Genomic DNA, 18,506 nt, shown 5'->3' on the forward strand with positions numbered 1-18,506 from the left:
TTGCTTAGATGTTTAGATTATATTTTTGTATTTTGTATACTGAACTAATTTTGGTGGGAATTGCACTTAGGCGACATTGTCTTCATCTGTGTAGCAATACAAGTTTATCATGTCACCTGACTTCCATTAAGTGCGATGACTCAATTTTCCATGCTTTTTAAATTTTTTTAGATTTGTTTATTCCACTTTATATGTATGAATGTTTTGCAAGCATGCACGCATGTTCACCACATGCGTGCTTGCTGAATTCCCTGTAAGTGGGGTGACAGATGGTTGTCAGTCACCACGAGTGTGCTGGAAATTGAATTCAGGTCCTCTGCAAGGGCAACAAGTGCTAACCACTGAGCCACCCACCTCTCTAGCCCTAATGATCCATATTTTCTTGATACATCGTGTCATGGTTAATTTTGGTTGTCAAGAAATGAGTCCAGCCTGACCGTAGTGCCACACACCTTTAATCCCAGCACTCGGGAGGCTGAGGCAGGTGGATCTCTATGAGTTCAAGGCCAACCTTGTCTACAAAGCAAGTTTTAAGACAGCCAGAGCTGTTACACAGAGAAACCCTGAATGAGTATGGAATCAAGCCCCTGGCATACCTGGAAGGGATTTCCCTTTTTATTTTTTAGCATAAATTTAAAAAATTATATTTATTTTATGTGTATGAGTGTTTACCTGCATATCTGTGCACCTTGTGTGTTCTTATAAACCATCGTAAGTAGCCACGTAGGTGCTGGAAACCAAACCCAGGTCTTCACTAATGATCTTACCTGACGAGCTACCTCTCCAGCCTCTTGACCAGCTTATTAACAGCAGGAAGATCTACCTTTAATGAGGGCAGCACCACAGGGCTAGGCCCTGGGCTGAACAAAGAGACTATGATAAGCACCGTGACTGACAGGCTGCTGCCATAATGGACTGCAACCTGAACCACGAAATAAAATAAACCCTTTCATCCGTATGTTGCCTCTGTCAGGGCATTTTAACCACAGCAACAGAAAAGAAAAAGAAGACGCACAGTAGGCTTCCTGCTGTGTGTTGACCTACTACACGCCAGCACTGTTAGATACCGGGTTGGAGTCGGGTGGGGAAGGAAGCTTGGGGAGGAAAGCCTTCAGAAATGGCATAGCACTGACTGACATGCATTCGAAAGGTCTGAGTCAGGTAGGAAGGGAGGGGAAAAGGCCGCACGGTAGATGGAACAACACAAGCAAACAGAAGAGATATGAACGGCAGCTCCTTACCACACAGCCTTCTACCAGCAAGGAGGGATGTGCGAATAAATGAGGTTTTTTTTTTTTTCTTTTTTCTTTTTCTTTTTTGGTTTTTCGAGACAGGGTTTAAAGAAGGCAGTCCTGTGAACAACTCCTGCCCCTCACATGGGCTGATTTGAGCTTGGTGGTTCACAAACACACGCCGGGCCCCATCAAAGCCGCTGGAGGCGAGCAGACCTATGTGACTTTGCCGCTTTCCTGCTGAGGGAAATGGAGTTGGGTGAGCAGTTCAGTCAGCAGGCCAACAGCGGCCAGCAGCGGGGCTCAACAACGGAACCGGGTTCTGTTTCCATAGGCAACCTGGTTGCTCAGCTCTCAGAAGCTCCCCTCTCCAGAAGTCCAGTGTCTCTCTGGTTTCTCTTTGACAGCGGAAGCAAGGGCCTCGTCAAGCAGCGCCCCACTTTGCTTCACGTCCTTGAATTTTTGGGCTGTCCTGGTTCACCTCTGCCCTACACCAAAGAGGATGGGCCACCAAAACCAGGCCAATTTCTTTCAAGTCCCCAAGTCAATGTTCAACTACCCATGGCTGGAATATCGAAACCGGAACAAAAGTGAGGACCGGAATGGAAGGACTGGAGCCAGGGGCGGGGCCTGATAAAGTAAAGCTAGCTATCTAGACCCAATCTCAGACTCGGCACTGGGTTTAGCGAATCCTTGGGAAAGGCCAGGGCAGGCCTCTGAACATGTGACTCCCTACAGCCCTCACAGTAAGTCTGTTTCCTCAGAAAGACTTACTGGATTATTCAAGTGGCGACAGCTGTGTGCCCCCAGCTTCTCCCATACCTGTGCCTTGCTCCCTGCACCAACTCTCACACCCCAGTTCTTTGCATAAGGTCTTCCCTAAGTCCACTGTTCTTACGCCCGACTTTTCTGGTTAACATTTTTTTTTAATTTTTAATTTTTGAGACAGGGTTTCTCTGTGTAGTCCTGGCTGTCCTAGAACTCGCTCTATAGACCAGGTTGGCCTCAACCCCAGGGATTTGCCTGTCTCTGCCTCCCAAGTGCTGGGATTAAAAGTGTGTGCCACCACCACCCGGCTAACTCTTGATTACATGCAAGATTTAGTAGTCTGTATCATCTCCTCTAGGAAATATCTGCTCCCCAGCCCCCAGGGTGCCTCGCAGCCATACTGCCTGTGTGTGTTTCCGTATGAGTTTCCCTTTGTAAATCATACACACCAGGAATTTTGCCTCAAATGCTAGACCAGTCCTTCCCAAAATGTCCGAGAATGATCAGATCAAAGCCTGAAGAATCAGCTACTAGGGGAAGGAGTGCCAGAACTCTGGACTTTCACATGCCTTCCAGGCGAGTTTAAGAGAGACTGAGCGAGAGCAACAGTCCTCACCTTTAACTGACTACGGGGTCAAAAATGCCCAGGCTCTATTACCACAGATAAGATGCAGAGTAACCTGATACAGGGCCTAGGCGTGTTCAACTATCATTCCAATAATTATGTTATGCAGCCAGGGTTGAGGACACTCTACTTCCTGTGTTCCTTAAATGTCAATGACATGGAAAGCTCCTGGGGGGCTGGTTGAAATGAAGCTCCTAGCAGCGTTTCTGAAAGGCTCGCAGGCATAGCTGACAAGTGCCACCCTGGGTCTTGGGGAAATAGCTAGTGCTAATATTTACTAACTGTAGAACAAATGAGTACTTCCACAAAGATCTTGACCCCACGTTTTAAACTCCTGTCTCATCTGAACCACGCATATCATATATCCTTTCTGCTCTTGCCAGAATTCAGAAGGGCCATGGCTCCTGTTCATCTGCCCTTGTCCTGTTACAAGGTAAGTAACTTTCGTTACCTTAGGAGCTGTGTCTAGGGGCACCAAACTCCCTCCCAGTTCAAGCCAGCTCACAGCACTACTGGCGTTCACCTGGGGGTCTGCGGTTAATGCTGTGTGATCTCGGACAAGTTACTGTCCTTCTCAGAGTGAGCCTTCAGAGTCTCCTCATTAATACGTCAACAGTGCCTGCCCCCTTGTACAAGAGTTTCTAATGAGACAAAGTCTGTAAGGCCTGGGCTATGCAGAGCGCTTGCTAAAATGAATCATTTTGCTAATGTAGCAAGCCTTACTTGGGGTTGCCAGAAAAAAAACACAGACTGCGCAGTCAACTTTAAATATTTCATAAACAATGCATGGGATTTTTAAAAGCATATAAATAATATCCTAAATATTTTATTCATTACCTGAAATCCAAATTTAAGCTGTCATCCTTTTGAAGTTTCTTATTTATGCTTTCTAAATCTAGAAGTCAACATTCCAAGATTTGAAGTCATGACAATCACTGGAAAACCCTTAAGATCCTATCAGTCACTAAATTGAGAGCTCCTGGCTGACCCCCATGGTTCCCTGGTGTGTAGAGAGATCCGTTGTAAAGATAGAAAAGTTTGAGAGATGCCCTAATCTTGGCCAGATCCTCAGAAAACCACTGGCCTACACGACCCCCTCTGCTACAATCAGAACTGTACCATGCAGTTAAGGACTTGGGATCTACCATGCACAAGGCCCTACATGTAGTCTCAGCAACACACATAGCCAAGCTGTCCCACAGTAAAGACAGTACTTGAAGGAAGCCTGTTTTCTCGAGTAACCTGTGAGATTCGTGGAGGCAGATGACTATGTAACATATGGTAGGTGCTCTTGTCTGAATAAGCAGTGACCTCCTTTCCCTAGCTTTATACCTCCCCCAGCCCTGGCCTCCTCCCTGCCCACATGACCTTTCGAAGGCTTTGAGATTTTCGAGTAACCAAACCATGAACCAGATCAATTTACAGATCCCTTCAAGAACTAGGACGCTTCTGGGCTTCACAGCTATCTTGGGAGAGGAGCAGAACAAGGAATTAGACTTGTTTTACAGAGAAGACTGAGGTCTTGGGATAGTAAAGTAGCTTTTCCAAGTCATATAAACGGGGGAGATGCTAGCTGTGGCTCCAGCCTAGACTTAAAGTGGTATCTCTCATGTTTCCTTTTCCTCCCCTTCATACCCTTTCTCTGGCCCCAGCACTCCAGTAATGGCCTAGTAATGGCCTCTGACTGCTCTGCCACTTTCTCTCCCTGTCAGTTGCCAAAGGAGGCATTTCCCCCGAGCCCAGAGTGCTGGAGGGTGCATTCGAGCAAGCCAGACGCAACTCCTGCCATGGATACTAATAAGAATGAGCTCTTCATACACTGGCGCACCCTGGATGATCGACGCAAGGAGCGGGAGTCACAGAAGGTGTTTTGGAGAAGGAGAAAGCTCCCAAGGTGCGCTTTGCCCGTGTCCACGTTCTTCACACCATACAACTCCTCCAAGAAAGGAGAGGAAGAATCAGGGTGGGGTGGGCCAAGGGCGAGACAAATCAGATCCCAGATAGAAAGGATCTTGGGGTTTTGGGAGTGCAGCTCCATCAAGTGAGTATCGTTGAGTCCTTTTCTGGTCTCCTCTCTTGAGGCTCTGTGGCACAGCTAGGGTCTTGATACACGTAGGAGTGGAGGAAGAAGGGGACCATGGCTCTCTGTGCAATTTCTCACACAGGTACTTCAAAGACAGTGCCCAAATACAGAACCTTCGTGTCTCCATCAGCAAGTTGACTTTAAAACCTAAGTTGGGAACTGGATCATTAGATCCCACCAAGGACCCCCTGAAGTGCCAAAGATTAAAGGTCAGGACCATGGTAGGATGAGGACTGTGGACACTCCTTTTCTGTGGATACCTTTACCTTGGGTTCAGACTACCTACCCTTCAGCCCTGAGTCCTCCTTTGCAGAATGGAGGGAAGGGAGAATGGGGATGGGGTTGGCTGGACTGCTTTCAATTTGGAGTTCTGTTTTTTTTTTTTCTTCCATCCAACTGGCCCTCCTCGGATGAGCAGGAGCTCACAAACAGCCTGAAATCTCCAAGAGAGGATGAACAGTGCTATGCAGCCTATGTGAGAAGCAGCAAGGGGGTGGGAGGGCAGCTTCCGGGGGTGGTAACTGAGATAGAAAGGGAAAACCAGCTAAAGGTGGACGGTAGGGGGCGGGGACACCCCAGGTATAAATTTCAGCTGTGTCTGGGAGACAATAAATCTTGAGCCGGCGTCCAAGGTCTTTTTCCTTTCCTCCAGGCTTTAGGCCATCTGGGCATCAATAACAAGTTTGTCATAGAAGCGCTGTGGCAGGTGGTGAGTTCTGGGGCTGCATGGAGTTCAAGGGGTATGTAGAGGATGGGAGCATGGGCACATAAGGCTTTCCAGAGTACCAGGAAAGGTCAGGTTCACCATGTGTAAAGTCCCCATTTGTGCCTTTGACCTCTTTAGACTTTAGCTTGAGGACAGCGGGAATCTGAAGCTCCTCCTTGTTTATGAAAATACTTTGGACTGAAAATGCCAGAAGAGAATTGGAGTTGTAGCTTAACAGCTCATGCCTGTAATCCTAGCACTCAGGAGGTGGAGGCAGGAGGACTGCAAGTTCCATGAGCTTGAGCTACATGAGTAGCTACAAGACCAGCCTGGGTTGCATGGCAAGACCATCTTAAAACACTAAGGACTGAGGAGGTAGATCAGTAATTAAAGCCTTGGCTAGCATATACCAGGCCTTTGAGTTCTATCACCACACTGGGACTGAGTTCATCCTCTGACTTAAAACATCACCCCAGGCTTACATATGTTAAGCTAAGCATCCTGCTATCATTATTGATGGAGGTCAGTTGTGTGTGTGTGTGTGTGTGTGTGTGTGTGTGTGTGTGTGTGTGTGTGTGTGTGTGTGTGTGTGTGTGTGTGTTGCTGGGATTTTTGTTGTTGTTGTTAGTTTTTTTTAGATAGATTTTTGCTATGTTGCCCACTCCTGCTTCCTGATCCCAACTGTTGGAATTACAGGCATGAGTCACCACACCCAGCTTGAGCCTAATCACTCTTTATAGTCACATCTACAATCTTACTGAGCTCTCAGAAGAGTTGTGTCTGGAGAGATGGCTCAGAGGTTAAGAGCACTGACTGATCTTCCAGAGGTCCTGAGTTCAATTCCCAGCAACCACATGGTGGCTCACAACCATCTGTAATGAGATCTGGTGCCCTCTTCTGGCCTGCAGGGATACATGCAAGCAGAATACTGTATATGCAATAAATAAATCTATAATAAAATAAAAAAGAGTTAATAGTATCTCACACATAGAAGCTCTGGGAATCCAAGTGCTTGCACTAAGCCAAGTGACTATGAGATACCGGGAGCACAGAGAACGTGCACAGAAGCCAACTCCCTGGCTTGGTGCTGCTTCCTGGCATCACCCTATCAATATACTCTGTGTGACCATCAACAGGCCACTCTAGTTCCCTGATTTCTATCCTGTAGAAGTCACACTGAAGCAATCCTTGAAGCTTTGACAATCATCACTTTATGGTATGCTTTCACTATTTCCTCCTTAAATCAGGCTCAAACTGGTTCAGCAAAAGTGAAGGATGAGGCCTATAGAGCCCTGGCCATCCTAGGTATGTTCTCGCCCTTTGTGGGAGGTATAAAAGCACAACCCCTTTCTTCTGTGGGTGTGGGTGAAAGGAAGGGAAGGGAGTATGTCCCCACTCCAACCTAGCGTTCTGCAGGGGCTGGGAACTACCCTAGGTACTGTTGGGCAGAGAGGACAGAGAAGGCTCTACAAGTTGCGTTCATGCTTCACCAGCTCTCTGATACAGTGGGAGAATGGGCAACCCCCCTGGAAACCAGTACTTGGATCTCCTGTCTTCAGAGTAAAGTGCAGTTAAATGGGCAATCCTTGAGGCTCTGACCTGACCTGAGCACCCTCCCTATCCAGGTTGCTTGAATAAAGTTGTGATCCAGGCTCTCATCAAACAGTTGACGGGACAAAATGAGGAACAAAGGAGAGAGACCCTGATGGGGCTACGCGTAGCTCTGAACTCCTGGGCTGCTGTCCCGAACAGCAAGGTGACTGGGAAGAGAATCTGTAACTGGGGCAAAAGAAGGTCAAGGCAATTGGTGATTTCAGCTCGGACTTGAGTCCAAAAGAAGGCAGCCTGACCCTTAGATTTAATAGGAGACGCTGTCGTTGTGGAGTTCCCTCTAAAGTTGAACAGAAGTATAGGCTGATAAACTCACAGTTAGACGAGCTCTGTAAAGCTGAAAAGAGTAGGTGAGATTCTTTAAGAAACCAGCATGTCTGCGCTCTTTAAGTGGGTGCCATCGTTATCATCACCATTGAAGCAAAATCTCTGTCAAAAAGTAAGACACTGCCGGGCGGTGGTGGCGCACGCCTTTAATCCCAGCACTCGGGAGGCAGAGGCAGGCTGATCTCTGAGTTTGAGGCCAGCCTGGTCTACAAGAGCTAGTTCCAGGACAGGCTCTAGAAACTACAGGGAAACCCTGTCTTGAAAAACCAAAAAAAAAAAAAAACAAAAACAAAAAGTAAAAGACACTAAGGAGTCCACTGATATGGCTCTCACTTATGGGGATCTCTTTAGAGCCCTCATCCTCTACTTCAAACAGTGCTTCGTGTAAAAAAAATCCATTACTCATCCATTTATTCAGCAAATACATATTAAACAGTTACCATGTGCCAGGCACTGTTGGTCCCTTAGGATTATCAAAAAACCAAAAAGGCAAAGCATCCTGCCTTGGTTGCGGGACTCACAAAAATATTAAATAATTTAATAATTTAATATGCAGAAGTATATATTTTTGTTAGTGGTACAAATGTGGTGGGAGGAAGTAAGTAGCACCAAGATTGCCAAATAAGGATGAGAATGGACTGTAATTTAGACATGGTAGACAGAGAAGGTCCAATAGGAACAGTGCATTTGAGCAAGACACGAAGATGCTTTCCAGACACCTAAGAGAGGGTGTTCCAGCAGAAAGACTCCCCAGGACAAAGGCAGGGACATGCCGGGCATGGTCAAGGATCAGCCAGAAAAGACAGAGCTGTTGAAGTGGAATCAGAAAAGAGAAAGCAACGGGAAATGAAGGTCTTGTCCAAGAAGTTCACAGACTAGAATGTATGTGGCTTCGTGGGCTTAAGTACCCGGGCTCTTACTCTGGATAAGGAACTTCACCAAAATGTAGTTTTCATTTCAAAACGTTCACTCTAACAGGCAGATCTCTGTGAGTTTGAGGCCAGCCTAGTCTAGAGTGTGAGTCCAAGGCAACACGGAGAAACCCTGTCTCGAAGGGAGAAAAAAAATATGACTTAGGAAAGAGTAGATGACAGCAGAAGTAAGGGAAAGAGAGCAAAAATCATGTGATGGCCTGGGGCTTATTTTAGAGAAAAATGGTCGAAAGCAACATTCTAGGAAACATGAAGCCTGAGCCAGGGACGGCAGCATGTGCCTGATATCCCAGCTCCTGTGAGACCGAGGCAACAAGGCCCTGGGTTTGGGGTCATCTATAAAATGAGATCTTAGCTCAAAAAAGGAAAAAAAATTACATTAAAAGGTGACTGCCCGCTGAAGACATAGCGCCTCCTGCTGCTCATTTTACATATTGTTTCCCTTTAAGAGACCTGAGGTTGAAAATGAGGAAGAGCTGGTGCCTGTCCTGCAGGAGCTGATAGACAAGTCGCTGAACGAAGTGTCCTTAGAGGCAGCCCTGTGCTTGGGTTTCCTGAGGCCCAGCAACAGCATGGTCCAAGAGTTCTTGCTACTATGTCTGTGCCAAGGGCCCATGCCTCAGAGGATGAAGGTATGAGAGGCAGGAAGCCAGGATCCCTGGGAAATGCTTGGCAAACAGTGGCCAGTGTTGACTTGGGTGGAGTATGGTCCTACCATCACATCCCAAAGAAAACAAGTTTCATCTGGGTACACAGCACAGTTCTCTGTGTGTTTATGAATATGTAAATATATGACTATGAGGATATATGGACAGATAAGTGTACACACACACATATATTTGGTATGACTGTTCATTTATTTGTGTGTGCACACGTTCACTTATACTCTCATTGAAAAGGCCAAGAGGCAGAAAGAAGCACCCTCTCCCTACTCCCCATTGAGTTCTAGGCTCAGCCCTAAAGTCTGCTTGGCTATCAGTACACCTCTGGGTACACCATATACCCTGCCCCATCCCATCCTTCACAGGCACTTAGGATGCTGGTCAAGATGATGAAAGTTCACTCAGCTGCAGTCACCAGGGCCATTCTGGAACAGCTACACTCTGACGTCATTGACGTAAGCTCTAGGCTACTTGCCTTAGCACTTAAAGAGGAGGGTTGGAAAAGGCATCGTCTTTCTTTCACACCTCCCTGTCCCTTTCCTTAGGACCGCTTTGAAGCTACCCAAATGCTCAAGACCATTGGACTAGAAAAGATCCAGGCACAGGGACTGGAGGAACTCACATTTGACCTGCTCAAGAGGAAGATACACAATGAACCCTTCCTTGTAAGACCATAGTTCTCAGGCCTAAATCTCTCCTCTTTATTCTCTTTAGATGCTGATTCCCAACAAACTCCAGACTCTAGTATCACACTGGTTTTACCCTATGCCTCTCATGTAGTCCATGTTTTTAATCTACCTTTTCTGGTCAAGTTCCTCAGCACAAAAATGCTACCCAAACTGCTTCCTGCTATTCATTTCTTCTTCCTTCCTATGAAAATGCTATTGCTCCTTCTAGACTATTGCAAGTCCAGTGTGGTAGTACATGCTTTCCTAGCACTTGGAAAGTAGAAGCAGTCAGGAATTCAAAGCCAGTCAGTCTCAGCCACAGAGCAAGCCTGGGGACCCTGTGGGCAACATGCGACGTGATAAGCAAGGGTGGTCCAAACAGCACCCCCTAGGGGAGCTTTTCCAAACCACCAGACTCAATCTTGCCTTTCTCACATCCATTGCATTTAACTCTACAGACCTGTAGCATGTCCACATCGTTCTAAAATGTAGATTGTCTCGACTCTTATAAAACTTCCCCGTGGGGGGCTGGAGAGATGGCTCAGAGGTTAAGAGCATTGCCTGCTCTTCCAACGGTCCTGAGTTCAATTCCCAGCAACCACATGGTGGCTCACAACCATCTGTAGTGAGATCTGGTGCCCCCTACTGGTCTTCAGACATACAGACAGAATATTGTATACATAATAAGTAAATACATAAATAAATAAATAAATAAATAAATATTTAAAAAAAAACTTCCCCGTGGTTTCCAGTGCCCTCAGGATGGCTTACTTCGTGCACCATCTCAAGCTCTACGTACTTAGCTCTTTAGTTTCCTCCCTCTCCAGTGGGACCAAACCCAGGCCCCTGTGTACAGTAGGCAAGTGCTCTGCTACCAAGCTGTGTCTCAGGCCTTGATTCTTTGAAGACTCGTTGTAGCTGGCCTGAAACTCACACTCCTTCTCCCTCTGCCTCGCAAGTGCTGAGATTACAGTGTGCACCACCCTACTCGGAGCTTCTCCAGCTTTACTCCACACACCGGCTGTGCTTAGGGTGGCTAGATCCTGATTGGCCCTCCTCTACCAGTGTAATTACTGAGTGCAATTCTGAAAAGCCCTGGTCTGACCACCACAGAAAATCAACTGTCTCCCCACCACCCGCCATTCTTCAACAAGCTGAGGTATCACTTCCTGCCAGAAAACATCCCAGAACCCAAGACTGCATAAGGAAATCCTATGGACGTGCACCTTTCAGAGTACTGTAACTGCCTGTCTGCTTGTCCTTCATCTATTCAGTTGCTCAAGACAGATATCCTTTGTAACAAAACTAAGTGTGTAGTAAAGGTATATGAAGGTACATCCCTGCCTTCCCTCTTTCTGTTGTCCCACTCTGCAGGCAATGAGGCAGGCCGTGTCTGAAACAGCAGAAGTTCTCAAGATGAAGCCTTTAATAATGAAACTGATGGAGGCGTGAGTTGGACTAGATAGGGCCAGAAGGCAACAGCGGGGGTGGCTGAAAATCCTATCTGTACTTCTGGGCAGGTCATTCTAACTCTAGACTTCTATCTGTTATTTAAAAAAAAAAAAGAAAAGAGGCTAGTAATACCACTCAGGGTTGCTATTAAACTACATTATAACCCCAAGGAAACTTTTAGAAGGTCAAGAGTTGTGGTGAGGATCAAACCTTGATCATCATTTGAGTGTTTGATGGTGAACTATAGTATCTGTCTCCCAGCTTCTCTGATTTGAATGAGAGGGGAATGAAATTAGCAGCATTCACTATCATGCCCTCTCTCTCTGGGCCTGAGACATAAGCAGCCTCCCTCTCCCTTCCCTGTAACTGAACAACATACTCCCTTCTACACAGGCAACTGATGAGCCCAGATGCCAGTGACCGCCAGGAGGCAATCATCTCTTTGGTAAGCAGTGCTATTTTTTTTTTTCCTGAATCCATTTTTGAGGCGTATTGATGATGGTGAGGGAGAAAATGACTTTGCAGTTACTGAGGATAAGAAAGAACTGTGGTTTGGGAAGGCTATTTACTTTGGAATTCTAGTTCTATTGAAGATTCAAGCCTTGGAATCAGTAGGGTAATGATAGATGCTATTAGGTATGAAGGATGCTATTAGGTATTAGAGAAAAGGTCTTGATAGGTGGGAACAAATCCCCAAAGGCCAAGGCAAGGGAAACCAAATCTCTGTAGGCCATAGTGTCAACTCAAAGTGAGTAAAATGGGAAAGAGGACGGGGCATCTAACTTTCCTGGAGCTGGCTACTTAGGCAGATTCATTTTCTCTGCCCAGGGTGCCCTGGGGATCCGTAACCAACAGGTGTTCCACTTGCTGTTGGATATGCTGGATGCAGAAGAGACCCAGTCTGTGAAGAAGAGTGTAAGACATTCCTGTCACATACCCTCCCATTCATTTTACTGTTTGGTTTTTTTTTTTTTTTTTTTTTTTTTTTTTTTTTTTTTTTTGGTTTTTTTGAGACAGGGTTTCCCTGTAGTTTCTAGAGCCTGTCCTGGAACTAGCTCTTGTAGACCAGGCTGGCCTCGAACTCAGAGATCCTCCTGCCTCTGCCTCCCAAGTGCTGGGATTAAAGGCGTGCGCCACCACCGCCCGGCCATTTTACTGTTTGTTCACAGTCAATGATGGGGAATTAGGGCAAAAGTCCTCAGACACTGTCGCTTGACTTGATTCCTTGGGGTCATAGTAACCATGTCTAGAATCTCCTCTCAGGTTCTACCTCCTTTCCCAGTTCCAGCCCAAAGTGAGCCAGCCTCAAGGTCTTTATTTCCATGCAGATACAAGAGACATTACTTGTTTGGGCCGCAAGCAACCCCTGGATCCAAAAAAAGTTGAAGAACAAGGTTTTCTTCGTGTATGATGTGCCTAAAACTGGGAAGGTAGAGCCTACAAGGTTCCGGAAGGAGCCTGAGGCCATAGATGACTTGTGTATCAAAGACTTTCGACGTGCTAAACTGAGCCCCTTGTTCATAGCAAAGTCCTGCAACAAAGAAGGTGAAAAGCAAGAGGCGCCTGCTTTCTCATTCTATTTCTCCAAACCAAGAAAGCAAAGGCCACAGGCCACAGGGCCTTGGGAGCCAAAAATCAGGGAACAACTCCGGAACTTGGTGAGGCCTCAAAATAGCTTTGCTTTTTGGGTCTAATTCCTAGTCTCTTCAGGATGGCTTCCTGTTAACTCTTTTGTTTTCTCTTTCATGAATAAATAATTGTCACTTTACCTAGCTTCGGAAGCACCACGGCTGTTCACTCCGCAGACTGCCCTGGAACATCCTCCTTCTCATGGCTGGGTGTTTTTTCTATGCAGCCATATTTCCTTTCATCAGAGCAAAGAAGGGAGGACAGAGCTAAAAGTTCTTTCTCTGTGGCTAGTTTTCCTCTCGTTCTTGCTTCATTCTGCTGCTGTGGCAACTACCATTACCAGAAACAACTCGGGAAGAAAGGATTTATTTGGCTGATGCTTCCAGGTCACAGCCCATCACTGAGGGAAGTCAGAGCAGGGATTTAAAGGCAGGAGCTTGAAGGCATGAACACTACCTGCAGGTTTATGCTTACCTAGCTTTCTTCTACCTCCATGGGATGATACCACTCACAGTGGAACTGACTCTCCTGTATCAATTTGGAATACAATCTTCCCACAGACAGGCCCACAGTCCAATCAGATCTGTAATGCCTTAAGTGAAGTTTTCTCTTCCCAGGAGCCTAAGATTGTATCAAGCTGACAAAAAATAAACAAACAAACAAAAAAGTAGGACACTTCCCTAAATCAAGTCCCTTGTTAGTGCCCAGAATCTGGCAACAAAATTAGTGAGCTGCCAAAAAAAAATACAGAGAAGATACTGGGAAGTTTGCTTCATTTTCTTACTAACTTTGCCCCAACTTAAATCTCTCTAAAATGGTGAGAATTTTAACTTTTAAATTTCATTTATTCATTCATTCATGAGTACCTATATATGTATGTATATGAATCCATACACCGTAGCATAACTGGAAAAGTCACTTCTCTTCATATACCATGTGGGTCCTAGGCATCCAACTCAACTTGTCAGGCTTGACAAAACGTACCCTTAGATGCTGAGCCTTTTTTTTTTTTTTTAAATCTCAAAATAAAAATTTTTTGAGACATCTAGCTATGTATCCCACCCAGACTTAGTACTGCTATTCAGCTTTAGTCAGAGCCAATCAAACTCTCTGCTGCCTACCTCATAGTCATTCTCTTTAAAAGACTCCATTAACTTTGTAAAATTGCTTTAGTTTTTTCTTTTTTCTATTGACATTTGGATTTCCCTTTGTTAACAAAACCTATTCCACCAATCTCAACAAACTACAACCATATTAAAAGGTTGCACAGTGTGGTAGTGCAAATCCATAATCCCAGCATTTGGGAGGCTAGCAAAAGAATTTGAAGTTTGAGGTCAGCCTGTTCTATACAGTGAGTTGTTTTAAGATTTAACCAAATCCAAGTCCTCTGCAAGGGCAACAAGGCTTTTTAACCATTGAGCTGTGTCTATAGCCCTATATAGTGAGTTTAATGCTAGTCTGAGCTATATACAGCAAGAAAAAAAAATGGTGAAAGGGAAGGAGGGAGAGAGAAGAAATGGGAAAGCTGAAGGTAGTGTGGAGTGTGGGACCTTTGGAGAAACACTTGTTTCGTTTTGCTTTTGGAGACAGGGTTTCTCTGCGTAGCCTTAGCTGTCCTGGAACTCATTCTGCAGGCCAGGTTGGCCTCAAACTCAAAGAGACGTGTCTGTTTCTATCTGCTGAATGCTGGGATGAAGTATGAGTGTCACCGAAGTTTGAGCTCAGCAGAGAAACACTGATTTTTTTTTTTTTCCTAAAGTGCACTACAGTGGTGACAATATAAAGAATAAATGATCAACATCTGAGAGCTCTGGCAAGTGACTAAATCAAAACAGATTTCAGATAAGCAAAGAGATGAGAATGTTTGACGTGGGGCTTGCAGATACCCTTTATTAACTATTAGGGGGCATGCAGAGATCCCATTTCCAAGATTTGTTAGAGGGGTGTATTACATTTGGATGTTGTCCTAGAATCAGTTCTAATAGATTCTGATGGTTGAGTGGGCATCTTGGGACTCTGAGAGGAGGTAATGGGAGGTTGTGACACTCTGGTGATAGACCCAAATAGATGGTAGGTGCTGTGTGAAGTCATTTTTGCTTAGTGCTATTAAGTCTTCTGCTGAGGATTGGTGAAATTAGGATTGAGATATTATCATGTAGAGAGTAGTTATCTGGTTGAGTAATAAAACATGCCTCCTAAGGCACAATAAATATGGAAAAAGGGGGGTTATGGATCTGGGCAGGGTTTTACACAAGTTGAAAGCAATGTTTTTGTCTGTAGGCTGCTGAAACCCAGGGAAATAAGAATTACATTCTTATTCATCCAAAACCCCAAGAATGGCCAAGGAAAGAATATCTTTCCTGTCTTTGGCAGGAGAGAGCCTAGGAAGTGCTTATATTTCCAGAAGGGAGAAACCATACTCTCTATAATTAATTATTTTACTTTGCATTCAGAATTCAATTCTCTTCCAAAACTTTTACTGAGGCAGTAGTTCCTAACAGTGTCTGCACACATTTAGTAGACAAGAATTGGTGTGCAGAAGGGCTATTATTAGCTTCCAGTGAGAAGGTATCAGGGATGCACAGGACAACTATAGAAAAAAAATACCCACCAGCACACAGTGGTGCACACCTTTAAACCCAGTATTCAGTAGGCAGAGGCAAGAGGATCTCTAAGTTCCAAGTCATTGAAGTTACACAGACTGTCTCAGAAAAAAAGAACAAGACCTAACATGTTGGCATATATGCCTATAAACCCAGAACTTATAAGGCTAAGGAAAGAGAAGAGTTCAGGCTAACTTGAGCTACATAGCAAAGACCCTGTCTAAAAAACAATGGTGTGGAGAGAATATATAACCTAGAGTGTTAATTTATTTACTTTAAAATAACAAAGATTTATTATGTATACATTTGGCCTCCATGTATGCCTGCAGGCCAGAAGAGGGCACCAGATCTTATTACAGATGGTTGTGAACCATCATGTGGTTGCTGGGAACTGAACTCAGGACCTCTGGAAGGGCACTCAGTGCTCTTAACCTCTGAGCCATCTCTCCAGCCCCTATTTTTTTATTTTGTGTAAGTGAATACCAGCGTGTGGGATTATCTGCAGAGAACAGAAAAGGGCATCAGATCCCTTGAAGCTGGAGTAAAGAGGTGGTTCTAAACCACGTGAGGTGGGTACTAGGAACTGAACTTGGGTTCTCCGGAAAAGCAGCATGGCTGAACTATCATCTATCATCTTTAGACTGGATCTTTTATTTTATGTAGCCCTGACTGGCTCTGAACTTATGATCCTCCTGCTTCAGCCTCCCAAGTGCTAGGATTAAATGTATCGCCACACACAGCAGCTTCTCACTTCTTGAAATTCACTCTTCCCAGTATATTAACTCAGATGGACAAAAATTATGTTCTTTCTCATATGTAGGTACTAGTTCACAAGGTGCTTACTGTATGTAAGTGGGAGTATTGGTATAGGTTATGAAACTAGAGACCACAAAATGTGAAAAAAAATTCCTTCTTCCCTTGGGTTTCATTGGCCACGTAAGTTATTTCTTAGTTTCAGGATCCTCTTCTACTCATCTTCTAAATGTGTCTGAGTTGTCCTAAAATCTGTCTTTCCCAAACTAATTACTTTGGGTGCTTTTAAAAACGCCCAGGCTTCATTCAGGTATGGAGTAGAGCCTAGGCATCTTTAATTTCAAAATTTTCTAGCTTTTGTATACAGCTAACATAGAAAACAACTGCTCTAGGCAACTTTAATTGTATCTATTCTCAACTCCCACTTACTAGTTGATTGATAATTTGCAAATATGTGTAATGAAGATATTACAAAAAGTGACAAAAAGAAATGATTAAGTGCAGACAGTATTTTAGATAAAATGGCCAGGAAAAACGAGGAAGAAAATGGTAGACCATAATCTAATGCAGTACTGTAAAAGGAGTAAGCCATATGAGTATCTGAAAACACTACACAAGGAATGTGCAAAGGTACTGAAGCAGAAGCCTATTTGATATGACCAAGAATTATAGGGCCAAAGACTGAGATGTAACTCAGTGATAAGAATGCTTGCCCAACATGAATAAAGCTCTTGGGTTCAATACTGCCACCCTTAAAAAAATGGAGAGACGATCACTGTAGCTGAACAAAATAAGCATGAGGTTGGTGAGAAAGACAAATCCTGTAGGATCTTGTAAACTGGAACGAGGAATTTAGATTACAGTCTATATGGAATATAAAGCAATTCTAAGAGGGGCTGGAGAGAGATGGCTCAGCAGTAAAGAGTGCTTACTGTTCTTGCAGAAGATCTGGGTTTGGTTCCCAGCACCCAAATAGCAACTCGCAAAACTCAAGTTCTAGGGGATCCAAAGCCCTCTTCTGATTTCCATAGGCTCCTCTGCACATGCGGTACAGATATATTCACATTAAATATTACAAAATTAAGGTCACTAAAATTAAAATCATTAAAAAATACTGACATACAATATTATAACACCTTTACATCATTTAGTTGTGTAAGGAGATTTGTGAACACACTATTGCAACTGTCAGAAAGAGACAAATGTAGCTTGTTATCAGAACTGTCAAGAGCATAGATGATTTTAGTTATATTCTGAAGGTAGAATCAAAATGGCCTGTATATATACTGGATGTAAGTTAGAAATCAAGAAATTCTAAGTTTTGATCTGATGTGACCTGGGTTGGGCTGGTAAAGACATTAGGTTAGGAAGACTAAGAAAAAGATGTTTTGGAAGATCAAATATTCTATTCAGTACCTGTTAAGTTTAAAGACTGGAATCTTAAACTCAGGTGATTCTGACTCTCAGTCATCCTCGAGAACCACTATTCTAAACAAAGCAGGAGCGTAATAACTAATAGTTGGAAATAAATTATACTTACATTTACTTAGGTAGTAGTAATTTTCTAATTCTGTAGGGTTACTTTGCTGTGACTGAGTCCTAAGTGTGATAAATAATGCACTCAATGTCCACAAAAAACAAGCAGCTTTTATTGCAGTATTACAAAACACTTTTCATTTTGGCAATATTTTACAACGCACTTTTCTTTAAGGGTTGGGAAAGAGAAGGTGAAAAACTAAAAAGGAAAATTTCAATGGACATTTCTAAAAGGAAAACTGTCCCCAGCCCTCCCACCCAAATAAAAACCCAAATGTCAATTTCACTACCCAAGAGGCCATGAGGAAAGCAGCAGGCAAACTCTGACAATTCCACTACGGATCACGTCAGAGACAAAGGAATATTCAAAACAGTCATCAGTACGGTCGGTTGCGCTGATCATTTCTGTAGTCGTTTCTAGGGATGAAAAATAAAGAAACTAAATTCTAGGGTTTTTAACCAATGGAACATCAGTTATTTCTTCAGAGTACTGGTGACCTATACCAGCTAGATACTTTCTATAAAAGTTGGCAATGCTCTTTATTTCTGTAACCCAAGAAAGTATTTTTTTTTTTTTTTTTTTGAGGCGAGGTCTCTAAATAGCCTGGTTGTCTTGGAACTTTGAGATCAGGCTGGCTTCTTTTTTTGTTTGTTTTTTGTTTTTGTGTGAGAGACAGATAGATTTTCTCTGTGTAGCTTTGGAACCTGTCCTGAAACTTGCTCTGCAGACCAGGCTGGACTCAAACTCAGAGATCCACCTGTCTCTGCCTCCTGAATGCTGGGATTAAAGGCATGTGCTGTGACTGCCTAGCTCAAAAAAAGTATTTTTAATAAATCTAATTCATCGCTTTTAAGACTTACAAAGTTTCTTAAAGAGGCCTTGTTATCCATCAACTCTAGTAATTTTCCACCTAGACAA

General features: G+C 44.1%; 2 protein-coding genes across 2 annotated transcripts in view; one reads left to right on the plus strand and one right to left on the minus strand.

Moving 5' to 3' along the window:
* The first annotated feature begins 1,734 nt into the window (after positions 1-1,734).
* Positions 1,735-12,760, plus strand: Heatr9 (HEAT repeat containing 9). Its single transcript, XM_038325374.2, has 15 exons — positions 1,735-1,822; positions 3,009-3,058; positions 4,338-4,519; positions 4,791-4,917; positions 5,127-5,183; positions 5,361-5,417; positions 6,662-6,719; positions 7,040-7,170; positions 8,734-8,916; positions 9,312-9,401; positions 9,492-9,611; positions 10,989-11,062; positions 11,460-11,511; positions 11,895-11,981; positions 12,395-12,760. Exons 1-15 carry the CDS (start codon positions 1,735-1,737, stop codon positions 12,758-12,760), a joined length of 1,722 nt encoding a protein of 573 aa, XP_038181302.2.
* A 4,918-nt stretch (positions 12,761-17,678) lies between these two features.
* Positions 17,679-18,506, minus strand: part of Taf15 (TATA-box binding protein associated factor 15) — a 32,193-nt gene continuing 31,365 nt past the window's right edge. Inside the window, exon 16 of the mRNA XM_038325312.2 lies at positions 17,679-18,004. Within this exon, the coding sequence (XP_038181240.1) occupies positions 17,965-18,004 (40 nt within the window). The 3' untranslated portion in view covers positions 17,679-17,964. The remainder of the gene's footprint in view (positions 18,005-18,506) is intronic.

The sequence above is a fragment of the Arvicola amphibius genome, chromosome 4, assembly GCF_903992535.2.
Source record: "Arvicola amphibius chromosome 4, mArvAmp1.2, whole genome shotgun sequence".
NCBI lineage: Eukaryota > Metazoa > Chordata > Mammalia > Rodentia > Cricetidae > Arvicola > Arvicola amphibius.

What these genes read in the sequence shown, in the direction of transcription:
- Heatr9 (XM_038325374.2), top strand. Translation starts at nt 1,735, where the DNA reads ATGGGCCACCAAAACCAGGCCAATTTCTTTCAAGTCCCCAAGTCAATG. An exon ending in AGGAGGCAATCATCTCTTTG is followed by an intron (nt 11,512 to 11,894) that starts GTAAGCAGTGCT and finishes TTCTCTGCCCAG; the next exon opens with GGTGCCCTGGGGATCCGTAA. An exon ending in CCCAGTCTGTGAAGAAGAGT is followed by an intron (nt 11,982 to 12,394) that starts GTAAGACATTCC and finishes ATTTCCATGCAG; the next exon opens with ATACAAGAGACATTACTTGT.